The sequence below is a fragment of the Leopardus geoffroyi genome, chromosome X, assembly GCF_018350155.1.
Source record: "Leopardus geoffroyi isolate Oge1 chromosome X, O.geoffroyi_Oge1_pat1.0, whole genome shotgun sequence".
NCBI lineage: Eukaryota > Metazoa > Chordata > Mammalia > Carnivora > Felidae > Leopardus > Leopardus geoffroyi.
This window is the reverse complement of record NC_059343.1, coordinates 71,406,698-71,423,896: the sequence shown is the minus strand read 5'-3', so window position 1 is coordinate 71,423,896 and position 17,199 is coordinate 71,406,698. Positions and strand designations below refer to the sequence as shown.

Here is a 17,199-nt window from a genome sequence, read left to right as displayed (position 1 = left end):
TGCTTGCACCGCGCAAACACCCAATGCTGTGCTTCTGCGGATCCATCCCTCCATTGGCGGGTCTGACTCCCTTCCAGTGCCTCAGGGCGCTTCCTGAAGTGGATCACCAAAGGATAAGCGAGCTGAGCCTGCCCCTCCAACCCTGTGCACCTTGCCAATCCACTCCAGCTAATACGCCAGATCCCCAGCACCACAAGCCTGGCAGTGTGCAAGTAGCCCAGACGGGCCACGCCACCCCACAGTGAATCCCGCACCTAGGAGAGGGGGGAAGAGAAGGTACACACCAGTCTGACTGTGGCCCCAGCGGTGGGCTGGGGCAGACATCAGGTCTGACTGCGGCCCCGCCCACCAACGCAAGTTATTCAAGACAGCACAGGGGAAGTGCCCTGCAGGTCCGCACCACTGAGGGACTATCCAAAATGATGAAACGGAGGATTCTCCCCAAAAGAATCTCCAGGAAATAACAACAGCTAACGAACTGATCAAAAATGATTTAAACAATCTAACAGAAAGTGAATTTAGAAAAATAGTCATAAAATTAATCGCTGGGCTTGAAAACAGTATAAAGGACAGCAGAGAATCTCTTGCTACAGAGATCAAGGGACTAAGGAACAGTCAGAAGGAGCTAAAAAATGCTATAAATGAACTGCAAAATAAAATGGAGGCAACCACGGCTCGGATTGAAGAAGCAGAGTAGACAATAGGTGAACTAGAAGATAAAATTATGGAAAAAGAGAAGGTGAGAAAAAGAAAGATGAAAAAACCCAGGAGTATGGGAGGAAAATTAGAGAACTAAGTGATGAACTAAAGAGAAATAATCTACGCATATTTGGTAATCCAGAGGAGGAAGAGAGAGGGAAAGGTGCTGAAGGTGTACTTGAAGAAATCATAGCTGAGAAGTTCCCGGATCTGGGGAAGGAAAAAGGCATTGAAATCCAAGAGGCACAGAGAACTCCCTTCAGATGTAACTTGAATCGATCTTCTGCATGACATATAGTGAAACTGGCAAAATACAAGGATAAAGAGAAAATTCTGAAAGCAGCTAGAGATAAACATGCTCTAACATATAAAGGGAGACCTACAAGACGCCACACGGATCTGTCTACTGAAACTTGGCAGGCCAGAAAGGAATGGCAGGAAATCTTCAATGTGATGAACAGAAAAAATATGCAGCCAAGAATCCTTTATCCAGCAAGTCTGTCATTTAGAATAGAAGGAGAGATAAAGGTCTTTCCAAAAAAACAAAAACTGAAGGAATTCGTCACTACTAAACCAGCCCTACAAGAGATCCTAAGGGGGATCCTGTGAGACAAAGTACCAGAGACATCGCTACAAACATAAAATACAGATATCACAATGACTCTAAACCCATATCTTTCTATAATAACACTGAACATAAATGGACTAAATGCGCCAACCAAAAGACATAGGCTATTAGAATGGATTAAAAAACAAGACCCATCTATTTGCTGTCTACAAGAGACTCATTTTAGACCTGAGGACACCTTCAGATTGAAAGTGAGGGAATGGAGAACTATCATGCTATTGGAAGTCAAAAGAAAGCTGGAGTATACATACTTATATCAAACAAACTAGACTTTAAATTAAAGGCTGTAACAAGAGATGAAGAAGGGCATTATATAATAATCACAGGGTCTATCCATCAGGAAGAGCTAAGAAATATAAATGTCTATGCACCGAATATAGGAGCCCCCAAATATATAAAACATTTACACACAAACATGAACAACATTATTGATAAGACTGTGGTAATTGCAGGGGACTTTAACATTCCACTTAAGGAAATGGATAGATCATCTAGACACATGATCAATAAAGAAACAAGGGCCCTGAATGATACATTGGGTCAGATGGACTTGACAGACATATTTAGAACTCTGCATCCCAAAGCAACAAAATATACTGTCTTCTCGAGTGCACATGGAACATTCTCCAAGATAGATCACATACTGGGTCACAAAACAGCCCTTCATAAGTATACAAGAATTGAGATCATACCATGTATACTTTCAGACCACAATGCGACGAAGCTTGAAATCAATCACAGGAAAAAGTCTGGAAAACCTCCAAAAGCATGGAGGTTAAAGAACACCCTGCTAAAGAATGAATGGGTCAACCAGGCAATTAGAGAAGAAATTTAAAAATATATGGAAACAAACGAAAATGAAAATGCAACAATCCAAATGCTTTGGGATGCAGCGAAGGCAGTCCTGAGAGGAAAATACATTGCAATCCAGGCCTATCTCAAGAAACAAGAAAAATCCCAAATAAAATATCTAACAGCACACGTAAAGGAACTAGAAGCAGAACAGCAAAGACAGCCTAAGCCCAGCAGAAGAAGAGAAATAATAACGATCAGAGCAGAAATAAACAATATAGAATCTAAAAAAAATGTAGAGCACATCAATGAAACCAAGAGGGTTTTTTTTTGAAAAAATAAACAAAATTAATAAACCTCTAGCCAGATTTCTCAAAAAGAAAAGGGAGATGACCCAAATAGACAAAATCATGAATGAAAATGGAATTATTACAACCAATCCCTCGGAGACACAAGCAATTATCAGGGAATACTATGAAAAATTATATGCCAACAAACTGGACAACCTGGAAAAAATGGACAAATTCCTAAACACCCACACACTTCCAAAACTCAATCAGGAGGAAATAGAAAGCTGGAACAGACCCATAACCAGCAAAGAAATTGAATCAGTTATGAAAAATCTCCCAACAAATAAGAGTCCAGGACCAGATGGCTTCCCAGGGGAGTTCTACCAGACGTTTAAAGCAGAGATAATACCTATCCTTCTAAAGATGTTCCAAAAAATAGAAAGGGAAGGAAAACTTCCAGACTCATTCTATGAAGCCAGTATGACTTTGATTCCTAAACCAGACAGAGACCCAGTAAAAAAAAGAGAACTACAGGCCAATATCCCTGATGAATATGGATGCAAAAATTCTCAACAAGATACTACCAAATCGAATTCAAAAGCATATAAAAAGAATTATTCATCATGATCAAGTGGGATTCATTCCTGGGATGCAGGACTGGTTCAACATTCGCAAATCAATCAATGTAATACATCACATTAATTAGAGAAAAGATAAGAACCATATGATCCTGTCAATCGATGCAGAAAAGGCATTTGACAAAATTCAGCCACCTTTCTTAATAAAAACCTTCGAGAAAGTCGGGATAGAAGGAACATACTTGAAGATCATAAAAACCATTTATGAAAAGCCCACAGCTAATATCATCCTCAATGGGGAAAAACTGAGAGCTTTTTTCCTGAGGTCAGGAACATGACATGGATGTCCACTCTCACCGCTGTTGTTTAACATAGTGTTGGAAGTTCTAGCATCAGCAATCAGACAACAAAAGTAAATCCAAGGCATCAAAATTGGCAAAGATGAAGTCAAGCTTTCCCTTTTTGCAGATGACATGATATACATGGAAAATCCGATAGACTCCACCAAAAGTCTGCTAGAACTGATACATGAATTTAGCAAAGTTGCAGAATACAAAATCAATGCACAGAAATTAGTTGCATTCTTATCCACTAATAATGAAGCAACAGAAATACAAATAAAGAAACTGATCCCATTCACAATTGCACCAAGAAGCATAAAATACCTAGGAATAAATCTAACCAAAGATGTAAAAAATCTGTATGCTAAAAACTATAGAAAGCTTATGAAGGAAATTGAAGAAGATATAAAGAAATGGAAAACCATTCCATGCTCATGGATTGGAAGAATAAATATTGTCAAAATGTCAATACTACCCAAAGCTATCTACACATTCAATGCAATCCCAATCAAAATTGCACCAGCATTCTTCTCGAAACGAGAACAAGCAATCCTAAAATTCATATGGAACCACAAAAGGCCCCGAATAGCCGAAGGAATTTTAAGAAGAAGACCAAAGCAGGAGGCATCACAATCCCAGACTTTAGCCTCTACTACAAAGTTGTCATCATCAAGACAGCATGGTATTGGCACAAAAACAGACACATAGACCAATGGAATAGAATAGAAACCCCAGACCTAGACCCACAAACGTATGGCCAACTAATCTTTGACAAAGTAGGAAAGAATATCCAATGGAAAAAAGACAGTCTCCTTAACAGATGGTGCTGGGAGAACTGGACAGCAACATGCATAAGGGTGAAAGTAGACCACTTTCTCACACCATTCACAAAAATAAACTCAAAATGGATGAAGGGTCTGAATGTGAGACAGGAAACGATCAAAACCCTAGAGGAGAAAGCAGGAAAAAACCTCTCTGACCTCAGCCGTAGCAATATCTTCCTTGACACATCCCCAAAGGCAAGGGAATTAAAAGCAAAAATGAACTACTGGGACCTTATGAAGATAAAAAGCTTCTGTACAGCAAAGGAAACAACCAACGAAACTAAAAGGCAACCAGTGGAATGGGAAAAAATAATTGCAAATGACATATTGGACAAAGGGCTAGTATCCAAAACCTATAAAGAGCTCCCCAAACTCCACACCCGAAAAACAAATAACCCAGTGAAGAAATGTGGAGAAAACATGAATAGACACTTCTCTAAAGAAGACATCCAGATGGCCAACAGGCACATGAAAAGATGCTCAACGTCGCTCCTCATCAGGGAAAAACAAATCAAGACCACACTCAGATATCACCTCACGCCAGTCAGAGTGGCCAAAATGAACAAATCAGGAGACTATAGATGCTGGAGAGGATGTGGAGAAACGGGAACCCTCTTGCACTGTTGGTGGGAATGCAAATTGGTGCAGCCACTCTGGAAAACAGTGTGGAGGTTCCTCAGAAAATTAAAAATAGACCTACCCTATGACCCACCAATAGCACTGCTAGGAATTTACCCAAGGGATACAGGAGTACTGATGCATAGGGGCACTTGTACCCCAATGTTTATAGCAGCACTGTCAACAATAGCCAAATTATGGAAAGAGCCTAAATGTCCATCCACTGATGAATGGATAAAGAAATTGTGGTTTATATACACAATGGAGTACTACAGGGCAATGAGAAAGAACGAAATATGGCCCTTTGTAGCAACGTGGATGGAACTGGAGAGTGTGATGCTAAGTGAAATAAGCCATACAGAGAAAGACAGATACCATATGTTTTCACTCTTATGTGGATCCTGAGAAACTTAACAGAAACCCATGGGGGAGGGGAAGGAAAAAACAAAACAAAAAAAAAAGAGGTTAGAATGGGGGAGAGCCAAAGCATAAGAGACTCTTAAAAACCGAGAACAAACTTAGGGCTGATGGGGGGTGGGAGGGAGGAGAGGGTGGGTGATGGGTATTGAGGACGGCACCTTTTGGGATGAGCACTGGGTTTTGTATGGAAACCAATTTCACACAAATTTAAAATAAATAAATAAATAAAATTAAATAAATAAATAAATAAATAAATAAATAAAAGAATATGGCTAAAGAGTACATCTGTTTGCAGGAATGGATTCTAGAGACAACCTAGCATTGTCTAAGTGAGGCCAATTTCTAAGTTTCTTCTTAAACCTTTTTTGGTCATCCAAATATTGGACCTGATGTCATTTTTGTGAAACTAAAATAAAATAATTTAAGTGTCATACAGTCTGTATTATAAAGAGACAGTGGTATAGACAACACATATGCTCTGCAGAATCTGAATCTTGGAGGCATTCTTGATATTATCTCTGGTGGTCGGATGTCTATTGAAAGTGAATTCAAGACCTATTTCTTTGAAAAACTCTTTTGGAGGATTTTTGCACCTAAGTTCATGAGAAACATTGGTCTATAGTTTTCTTGTGTTCCCTTTGATTTTGCTATCAGGATAATACTAGCTGCATAAAATGAATTGGGACGTGTTTCATCATTGTCTACTTTCTAGAAGAGACTATATAGACTGTGTATTAATTCTTTAAACATTTAGTAGAATCATTCAGTAAAAATATGTGGGCCTGGAGATTTGTTTTCTGGGGAGTTTAAAAAATTCTAAATTCAAATCCTTAATAGTTATAGGTCTATTCAAATGATCTATTTCATATTGGGTGTGTTGTGGTAACTTGTATTTTCCAATGAAGTAGTCTATTTCGTCTAAATTGTCAAATTTATACTGTATAGTTGTTCATAGTATTCCCTTACTATCTTGATGTCTGCAGGGTCTGTATTACTATCCCCTACTTAATTCTTGATACTAGTAATTTGTGTCTTCTCCTTTTTTTTCTTTGTCAGTCTTGCTAGAGGTTTATCAATTTTATCATTTTTTTTCATAAAACTAGACTTTAGTTTTATTGATCTTCTTTATTGTTTTCCTGTTTATACTTCAACTAATTTTTGCCCCTGTCTATGTATTTCCTTCTTTTGCTTGTTTTTGATTTGTTTTTCTCTTCTTTGTTTAGTTTCTTGATATAGAAAGTTAGATTATTGATTTGAGACCTTTTGTGTTCTCTAATGTAAGCATTTAGTGCTATAAACAGCCTCTCAGCATGGCTTTAGCTGTGTCCCACAAATTATGATATATATTTTTATTTTCTGTCAGCTTTATGTACTTTTTAGCTACCTTTAGACTTCTGCATTGACTTGTGGATTATTTTGAAGTATATTATTTACTTTCAGAATGTTGAGAGATTTTCCTGTTCTCTTTCTGGTATTGATTTTTAGTTTGATTCCACTGTGCCCAGAAAATATATTCCATATGAAATTGTTTTGAAATGGTTAAGTTTTGTTTTATGGTTAAGGATATTGTATATCTTGGTGTATATTCCATGGGTACATGAAAGGGTTAGATACTTTGATTGACGGGGTTGTTGAGTTCTTATTTATTTTTGCTCATTTTCTGCCAAGTAGTTCTTACCATTTGCTGAGAGAGGCATATAGAAATCTTCAGTTATAACTGTGAGCTTGTCTTTTTTCTTTCAGTTCTATCAGTTTTTGAAGTACTATACATTTTGCAGCTCTGTTGTTTGGTGCATAAACATTTAGGATTTACTATGTATTCTTGGTGAATTGACCCTTTTATCATTATGTAATGGTCCCTCTCTGTTTCTGGTAATTTTCTTTGCTCTGAAGTCATTTTTATCTAATATCAACATAACACTCTTGTTTTCTTTTGATTAATGTTTGCATGGTATATCTTTTTTCCCCAACTTTTTACTTTCATTATATATTTTTAAATTTTCATTATATTTGAAGTTAATTTCTTGTAGAAAACACGTAGTGGGTCAAGGTTTTTTCACACTCTTTAAATCTCTGTCTTTTGATTGGTGTATTTAGACCACGTTGCAATTATTTAAACGTTAGGGCTATATTTCCTATTTTTATTTTTTGTTTTCTGTTTGTTCTGCTTTTTTGTTTCCCTGTTTTCTTTGTCTTGCTTTCCTGTGGATTAGCTGAACATGTTTTATAACTTAATTTTTATTTATCTCTGATTCTTTTGATTATATCTTTTAGTATAGCCTTTTTAGTGGTTGCTCTAAGAATTACATTATATATCCATAATTTATCCTAGTTGTTGTTGTCAACAATTTGTCAGTTTCAGTGAATTATAGAAAAGTTTGCTTCCTTTATCTCTCTTTACTCTCCACATTTATAACATAATTGTCTTAAATATTTTCTCATCATGCATTGAGATCCACATCATACAGTGTTATAATTTTGCTTCAACCACCAAATATAATTTAGAAAATGCAAAAGAAGGCAAACCTACTCTGTTTACTCACATTATTACTTAAGATGTTATTTCTTCCTTTTTGATGTTCCAAATTCCATCATCATTTTCTTTCTCTTCAGAGAACTTCCTTCAGCCAGTTTTTAGGGTAGGTCGTTAGTGACAAATTTTTTTCAGTTTTCTTCATCTCCTAATTTTGTGATTCCCTCTTAATTCTTAAAGGATATTTTCATTAGATACAGAATTTGTAGTTGACAGTTCTTTTCTTTCAGCACTTCAAAAATGGTGTGCTATTTCCCTCTGGCCATTAGGATTTCTGATGAAAAATGTGCTGTCATTTGAGTTGTTATTACCAATAGTTAAGTTTCTCTTGCTGGTTTAAAGATTTAAAATTTATCTTTAGTTCTAAGAAGTTTCTTTGGATTTCTTTGGATTTATCCTATTTGGAATTTGCCCAACTTCTTGAACTTATACTTACGATTTTTGCTAATTTGGAGAAGTTTACAGCCTTTATTTCTTCGAATACTTTTTCAACTCCCCCCTCTTTTTTCTTTCCTTCGAGGATTCTTATGACATGTATATAAGATATGTCTTATACTCCCACAGGTCTCTGAGCCTCTGTTCAATTATTTTCCAATCTATTTTTTCTCTGATGTTGTGATTAAGTACGTTTTTATTTTTCTACCTGATTCTTTGCTCTGTTGTTTCCATTTTCCTTTTTAGTCCATCCGTTAAGGTTTTTGTTTATTTTTTTAGTTATTGAGTTTTATAATTCTAAAATTACTGTTTAGTTATTCTTTATACCTTCTATTTCTTTTCTGAGATTTTCTGTTTTGTTGCTGAGACTTTATTTTTGTTTTAAGTCTGTTTGTAAATTTTTATTAAAGTATGTTTATAATGACTGCTTTAAAATCCTTGTCAGACAAGTCTAACATTTCTGTTATCTTGATGTTGGTATCTGTTAATTGTTTTTCTTATCAAGCTAAAATTTTCCTGGTTCTTAGAATGACTAGTGATTTTTTAAATTGAAATCTGAACATTTTGAATATTATGTTATGACTCTGAATCTTATTCATATCTTCTGTTTTAGTAGGCTTCCTTTATTTTTTATTTTTTTAATATAATTTATTGTCAAATTGGTTTCCATACAACACTCAGTGTTCATCCCACAAGTGCCCTCCTCAATGCCCATTACCTACTTTCCCCTCTCCCTACCCCCATCAACCCCCAGCTTGTTCTCAGTATTTAAGAGTCTTTTATGGTTTGCCTCCCTCCCTCTCTGTAAGTTTTTTTTCCCCTTCACCTCCCCCATGTCTTCTGCTACATTTCTCAAGATCCACATAGTAGGCCTCCTTTAAACTGAAACAACAGAGGACATGGGAGAACTGCCTGTTACTATCACCGTGGGTGGATGTCCAGGTTCCCCACTCAGCCTCTGTTGACACTTATCAGGGGAGGAACTCCTTGTTCCTCCTAGGCCAGGGTAGAAATTGTGGTTCTCTACTGATTTCACTGTGGTTTGGATGTAGAGAAGTGCCTCATAATTGTTCCCCAGTTGGCCGCCACTGACATTGCAAGGTGAGCGGCCTCATTTCTGTTGGGCAGTGATGAAAGTCCTTACTCTTCTTTGAGAAATCTCTGACATCACCCTAGCAGGGAGGCAAAGCAGTATTAATACTGGATAAAGTGAAAGCCTAGGCTCCTTTCATACTCTCAACTGAACCACAGTGCTGAGGGTCTCATTTTGTTCCCAGCGGGGATGAAGGTCCCATCTCTCCACCTTGCCTTCTCTAACACCAACCTGGTAAGCAGTGTTGATGGACCTTTTTAGAGCCTAGTAAGAGAGAAAGTCTACATTCCCTTCTTGACATTTGATAGTTTGGGTGGCAGTAAATTTAAAAATTATTTTCTGTGGTGTTTGACTGGAATAACTGGATATTATCTAAAAGTTCTCTGCCTTGCTAGGCTGCTCTTTTCATGGTCCTTTGGCTAGATAAAGCAGGCTTTTCTAAAGACTTTTGTTGTCTGTTTCCAGTGCTGTTTCTCCAACACCAGTCAGTGATACATGAAGCAAGAAAAAAAAACCCAGGAACTCACTTTTGTGTTATTTTTTGGGTACAAATCTTCCTAACCAGACTTCCTTCTTTCCACCTTTCCAAGTCTTTTTTTTTATACATAGTAATGTCCAGGGGTTTTAGTTATACTTAGCAGAAGGAATAAAGAAAATTATTTCTACTCTAGCTTACCAAAAATGGAAGTTGTTTGTTTTTTAAACCATTTTTTTAAAATAAGTGAGTTTAATCTAGTGAAAGGGATTTTCTCCATCTTCTTTAAAAATTGAGATGTTTCTATATTTCAAGGTTAAACTAAATTAATATTATAGTCTTCTCACTTCAGGAAAAATCCATGCATTTGGAAGCACCTTAGGGATATGCATTTTATTATTTGAAGTTTGAATGCCTCATGTTTTCTAACCTTTAAATAAAGTATAAAAGCAAATTTAAAAATTTGCTGATAGATTTCTGTCTTGTGAGAAAGATGAAACTTCATGGAAAAAATAATAGACCCTTGTTCTAATCACATAGCTATGATCTCTTCAGGAATGCTGATTGAATTACTTGTGCATGTTATTGACCAAATGCCTTGTATCACTATTCTAATATTGCTATATAAAAAATAAAACTTTAAATAAGTTTGTTTATGGGAATAGAAAAATAAGACTACTATTACTTATATTGCTTATTTGTAAATGCTAGTAAATACAAACCATCAATCGTTTTCTTCCTCCAGATGAGGGGTATGTCTGATAAATCACTCCGGCTAGTGCTGTCCACCTTCAGCAACATACGGGAAGAGCTTGGACATCTTCAAAATGACTTGACAGTAACACTTATTTTAATTTTTCTTTCCAAAGACTTACTAGTTCTTACCTTTCTAATGTAGAAATGAAGTCATTTAATCTACCTTGCAAAATTCAATACAATGCAACAATATTATGCTCATCTAGACATATATTCTTTTTTTTTTAACTTTTTTTTTTAATTTTTTTTAACATTTATTTATTTTTGAGACAGAGAGAGACAGAGCATGAACGGGGGAGGGTCAGAGAGAGGGAGACACAGAATCTGAAACAGGCTCCAGGCTCTGAGCTGCCAGCACAGAGCCTGACATGGGGCTCGAACTCATGGACCGGGAGATCATGACCTGAGGTAAAGTCGGCCGCTTAACCAACTGAGCCACCCAGGTGCCCCTAGACATGTATTCTTGAAACAGTTACTTGGGGTTGAGAGAGGAAATAAAAGATCCCCAATGTCAAAATGAAAAAAGTTGGGTATACACTCATTATTTAGTTTGACACAAAGGTAATTTGATACCTAGAGCCAGGAAGTAGCTTCCAAAATTAGAATAGTCTAACCCATTGAATGGGAATTTCCCCTTTTTTTCTGTGATAATAAAGCATACTTTGAATTTCTTAGAATACTTGAAAACTCCTTTCTCCAAGAACTTAACCTTTTTAGTTGGTGGTTTTGGTGCCATTATCTAAATATATTTAGAATACCTTGAGCCTTTTTAGTTGGCATTCTTGGTGGCATTATCTAAATATATTTAGAATATCTTTCATACAATGAAGCCTGGAGTGGGTTATTTCATTTCTGGGTTCTGATGAACACATTTAGATTATAATTTGAAAATTCACCATCTGCTGGGATTAACAAAAAGTCTTTGTAGATTGGGGCAAAACATTACAATAATTTGAAGGTTCTGCTTCATTGAACTTAGAATTGGTTCATCAAATGTCTCTTAGAATGCAAACTTTTAAAGTTTCATCCATTTGTATCCTATATTTTGCTTGATTTTTTAGAATTATGTTTTATTAGACAGCTGCAAATGAACCAAGTGCTTATTTAAGGCTTCAAATATAAACAAATCTTTGTATTATGTGATTGTTGACAAGTTCTGAATTATAACAAATAATTTTGCTTCTAGGCACTGGAAAATGACAAGATAAGACTTGAGAAAGACTTGGCATTCAAAGAAACTCAAATAAAAGAGTATGAAGAACTCTTGGCATCAGTGAGAGCAAATAATCGCCAGCAGCAGGTAAGTTGATATTTTCATTGATGATAAAGTAGATTGATAGATTTTCATATGCACAATTATTGACACATTGTAGTTATGACATATAATACAGACAGAATTAAAATATGATGGAACAATTTATTCATATGAGACTTGAGTGGCTTTGGTTATTTACAATGACTGAAAGACTTCTCATAAGAACAGATAACCTTGTATGATATAGATATAAAGTATATACAACCCACAATTATCTGTGCTGTTGGGAGACAAAAATTGTATAAATATTGAAGAGCTAAGTTCACTCATTCTTTAATCTACTAATATGTTGATTAAAAAGGTTCTGTAGTCTCAACACATGTTTGTGCAGTGAATAAATGAATAAACTCTGGAAGTATTATCCAGATGTCTGAGCAGAGATGATTCCTAAGAAATTGTTATGAGTCCCTAAGGCTCATCCCTTCCTAATCTTCACTCCTATGACAGTCTCACATTTTTTCTCAGTTTCCACCTAAATAATCAGGTATATCATCATTTTGGTGCCTATTAGAAGGCAAAATATTGTCAAAGAGTAGCAAGAGTCAGATTGCTAAATTGGAACACTGAAAATTTGTTCAGTCTTAATTCCTTCTCATTCAAGATAAGCGTATCACACTAGAGGCAAGAATCTATTTTATGGCTGATCTAATTTACCATGTAAGGGTAAATATATAATGGAAAAATATTTGCTTTATTTCATTGAATTAATAAACTAAGAGAGTACTCTCCTCCAAAAAAGTAGATCCTTTTGTCTTATTTACTTGTGTCTTTTTTATAGCAAGGACTTCAAGACTCAACCTCAAAATGCCAAGCATTGGAAGAAAACAATCTTTCTCTTCGATATACATTATCAGACATGGAATATAAACTAAAAGAACTGGACTACTGTAAGCGTAATTTAGAACAAGAGAATAAAAATATCAGAATACAGGTATTAAAATTTTGTTTTAAATACACATTATTACCTTAGTTATACCATTGTAATCCTAGAATTTCCAACAGTAAATATATGCATATCTTACATGTGTATATATCCCATTCCTCTTGAGAAAATATATGGACTGCTTTCTGATGATTTCATATGTGGTTATGTCTCATCTCACTGCCATTTGAACTATATAATGCAATTCCTAAACATCACTCTTGTTATTTCAATGCTTTGTTTAATCGTGTGATTTTCATCTTATAATAAGTCTTATAATATAATATGTATTTCCTTCATAACAATCCAAGTATGGAAAGTTATTTTGCCTTCTGTAGGTTTCTGAGACTTGCATAGGCCCGATGCTGCAGGTGAAAATGGATGAGATTGGCAATCATTACATGGAGATGGTAAAAAACTTACGAATGGAGAAAGATAGAGAGATCTGCAAGTTAAGGGTATGTTGATCCTCCAGTGCATAAATACACAGGTCAGCACAAAGTTTCTAATAAGATTATGATGGTTTCAAGTTTAAAGCTACAAAAAAATCAACTAAAGGTAGAGTCAGGAATGTGGCATAGAACCTTTTTTAAATACATATTACTGTGTATAGATATTGCTAAATTGTTTTCTAATTTAATCTTCTTAAATTTAATCACCTTAATTTAATCATGTTAACCTTCTCTATAAAAGCAAAATAAAACATTAAGTTCAGTGTTTTGGTTTTTTATTTTTATTCATTTACTTTTAGTGGTTGGGAGGAACCCGTTATGATTTTGCTTACAGCATGTTTGTGCAGTCAAAAGCAACATTTGAGATTATCCAGCAAAACCACAGTTTGATTTTTAAAAATCCTCACTTGACTTTGAAGGATGATACATAGCAAGAACTTTGTCAAGCACAAGGATAAAAACAGTGTTGAATTATGTACCTTTAATTGGCTTCAAAATTAGGATTATATTTGTGAGAATAAGTATATGTTACCTTATCTTGCAATTCTACATCAAATTGATTAATTCTTAATTTAATGATTCCTAAAATAGTTAAATATACTTAAATATTTAATGGAAAAACTGACCATAGGTTTTTCTCTCCAAATACCACCATAGAATTTTTTCCAAAAACCAAAATGAAACAAAATGTAGTTTGTTCAAAAGCCTACCAATTTTTCTAGAAGATTACCTTCACTTGTTTCTTTTTCATCCTAACATAACTAATAACACTTCAACTTAACATCCGTCTATGTATACATAATGTAGTGCAGAAGAAAATGGGTGGGGTTTGGAGTCAGAATACCTGTTTTGGAATTGCAGTTATGTTGCTTACTAGCTGTGGCACTTTATGTCATATAACCTCTCTGGTAATCTCATTTAACTATTTTGTGAATAGGATTTTATTTTTAATTTTCTTAATGTTTATTGATTTTTGAGAGAGAGAGAGGGAGAGAGAGAGAGCATGAGTGAGGGAGGCACAGAGAGAGAGGGAGACACAGAATCCAAAGCAGGCTCCAGGCTCTGAGCAGACAAATCATGCCAGAGGAATACTTTGTGAACTATAAATCACAATACAATATTAGTTATTATTAGTGAGTTTTCTTTAATTAATATCTGGAGGAATCTAAAGTACCTATTTCTTAGCTTTATTTTAATCTTTGTGGCCTAGGACTGCTACTTAAGTAATGCTTAGCCCTATATAGTAAAGACACCTTTAAAAAATGAGAAATTCTTATTGGCATTTTAATTCACATTTTTTATTCATCAAACTCTACAAATGTTTACAACTATTGGCACTTTGCTCTTCATTTCATAATTTCCTGTATGACTTTATGCCACTTAACCGCTTGGAACTCAATTACCTATTTTGTAAATCATATCTATAATAATTCTTATTTCTTTTTAATCACTAGACTCAATTAAATCAGTACCAAAAAGATGTTTCAAGAAGAGAAGGAACTTGCAGTGACTTCCAATTCAAGCTTCATGAACTGACAAGCTTGCTGGAAGAGAAGGACTCCCTTATAAAACGTCAGTCAGAGGTAAGAAGGGAAGTGATAGAGGTGGAGAGGAACTCAGTTAGGTATGATAAATACTTGCCATGAATTAGACAAGGGCACGTTTCCAAGACTCACTTTATTCATTAAGTAGAATGTAACTACAAAGAAGAGCAACATTCATATTTGAAGAGATATAATTCAAATGAAAGCAAGAATTAAAGCAAAAAGAGTGCTATTGTGCATTTAATATTTGTACCTTTATATCTCATTAGCAGTGAAACTTCCAGGAAGACTGTGAGCTCTTTACTAGAATATTAGCTGCTTCAGCAAAGGACTGTGTTATATTCCTCTCTGTATCTGTAGCATGTGGTCCAGGATCTGTTATAAAATAGTTTATATTGAAGAAAGAAACTACCCAAAACGGTGGCTGATGTTATATTGTTGTTATTGAACTAATGGTGTTTGTAATAATGATCAGTGATAGATTTTCAGTTAGAAAATAATACCTGCTTCCATATTGAAGTTTTAGTGCTTTTCTGCTATGACTATACTTTTCAAACTTTTTAGGACAAAAACTTTCACATCTTTGAGAACCATGTCCATTCAATATCATGTAATCCCTCAAATAAAGAGATCCTACACCAGTTAGTGAATTCCTGCACAGGCATATAACGTAACTTATTTGGCACCATAAAGCACTAATATAAGGTATTTAACAGATGGGATTAAAACACTCTTATGTCCAAGCTAAAGGGGGAGGAAAAAAGTAATTATTCTTACTAACCTTATTAAATGATCAAACATGCTTCTTACCTCATGTTTCTACTTTTTTCAAATAATTATATTTTCTTTTATTTGTAAGGAACTCTCAAAATTGAGACAAGAAATGTATTCATCTCATAACCAACCCTCCAGTGGTGGAAAGACTACTACTATCAAAAAAAAGTAATGTATTTTTAAATGAAATTTGAATGCAACTTTGGTTATTATATAATCCAAGTTATAGCATGTTTAATTTATATATATATATATATATATATACAATCCAAGTTATAGCATATATATATATGTGTGTGTGTGTATATATATATGTATATATATATATATATATATATATACATATATATATACATGCACACCCCTAGACAGAGTTTCTTTTCTGCAGGGCAGTGAATCTACTGAAGAACGGATATTTACACAAGGGCATAGCAATTATAGTAAATAAAATTCTGTAGCACCTTTCCTGTATTTATAATATATCAAATACAATGTAAGTGAAAAACAAAATTTGTTGTTTAACCAACCATATTAGTCAATATTCTTTTAGTTGCACATGCCAAAAATTCAACTTAACATGGAAATTAGTTAATTCACTTAATTGGAATTGCTTGGTGTCCAGACGGATTTGTATGCTCAAAACATGTCTTCAGAAATATGTCTTTCTTTATCTCTTGGCTCTGCCTTTTCCTATGTAGACATCATTCTTAGGCATCTCCTCTCATAATAGCAATTTGACCACAGCTTACATCCCAGAAATTTAGCAAAATCAAATAGAAAGTGACTCTTTAAGAACAGTTTCAGCAAAAGTCTATTTTGGATATTTCATATAAATGGAATAATATAAAATGTGGTCTTTTGTGACTGGATTCTTTCACCTTGCATAATGTTTTCAAGATTCATCCATGTTTTAGCATGTGTCAATACTTCGTTGCTTGTTGTTACTAAATAATATTGCATTATATGGATATACAACATTTATCCATTCATAAATTGATGGACATTTGGGTTGTTTTCAATTTTTGACTATTAAGAATAATGCTATTGTGAATATCTGTGTGCATATTTGTGTGGACACATGTGTTCATTTCTTTTGAGTATATACCTAGGAGTGGCATTGCTGGGGCACATGGTAACTCTACATTTAACTTTTTGAGTAATGGCTAAACTGTTTTCCAAAGCAGCTGTACAATTTTACATCCCCACCAGCAGTGTATTGAGTGTTCCAATTTCTCTCCATCCTCCTCAGAACTTGTTACTGTTTGTCTCTTGGATTATAGCCATGCTAAGGATGGGAGGTGGCATCTTATTGTGGTTTTCATCTGTATTTCTCTAATAATTAATGTTTAGTATTTTTTCATGTGCTTATTGGCCATTTGTATATCTTCTTTGGAGAAATGACTATACAAATTTTTTCTCCATTTTTAAACTGGATCTACTTGCTTTTTTTACTGTTGGATTGCAAGAAATATTTATATATTCTGGATACAATTCCCTTATCAGAGATATGATTTGTAAATATTTTCTTCCATTCTATGGGTTGTCTTTTTACTGTCTTGATAGTATCATTTGAAACACAAGTTTTTAATTTTGAGGAAGTCCAATTCATCTATTTTTTTCTTTTCTTACTTGTACTTTGGGTATTATATTAAGAAACCATTGCTTAACCCAAAGTCATTAAGGTTTATACCCAAGCTTTCTTCTAAGAGT

General features: G+C 34.7%; 1 protein-coding gene across 2 annotated transcripts in view; it reads left to right on the top strand.

The window, feature by feature from the left end:
* POF1B (POF1B actin binding protein) overlaps positions 1 to 17,199 on the top strand; it is a 114,966-nt gene that overhangs the window by 87,204 nt on the left and 10,563 nt on the right. For both annotated transcript variants that reach the window (XM_045471011.1, XM_045471010.1), the window contains 6 exons: positions 10,472 to 10,564; positions 11,669 to 11,782; positions 12,576 to 12,728; positions 13,058 to 13,177; positions 14,626 to 14,754; positions 15,575 to 15,657. In XM_045471011.1, the coding sequence (XP_045326967.1) occupies positions 10,472 to 10,564; positions 11,669 to 11,782; positions 12,576 to 12,728; positions 13,058 to 13,177; positions 14,626 to 14,754; positions 15,575 to 15,657 (692 nt within the window). The remainder of the gene's footprint in view (positions 1 to 10,471; positions 10,565 to 11,668; positions 11,783 to 12,575; positions 12,729 to 13,057; positions 13,178 to 14,625; positions 14,755 to 15,574; positions 15,658 to 17,199) is intronic.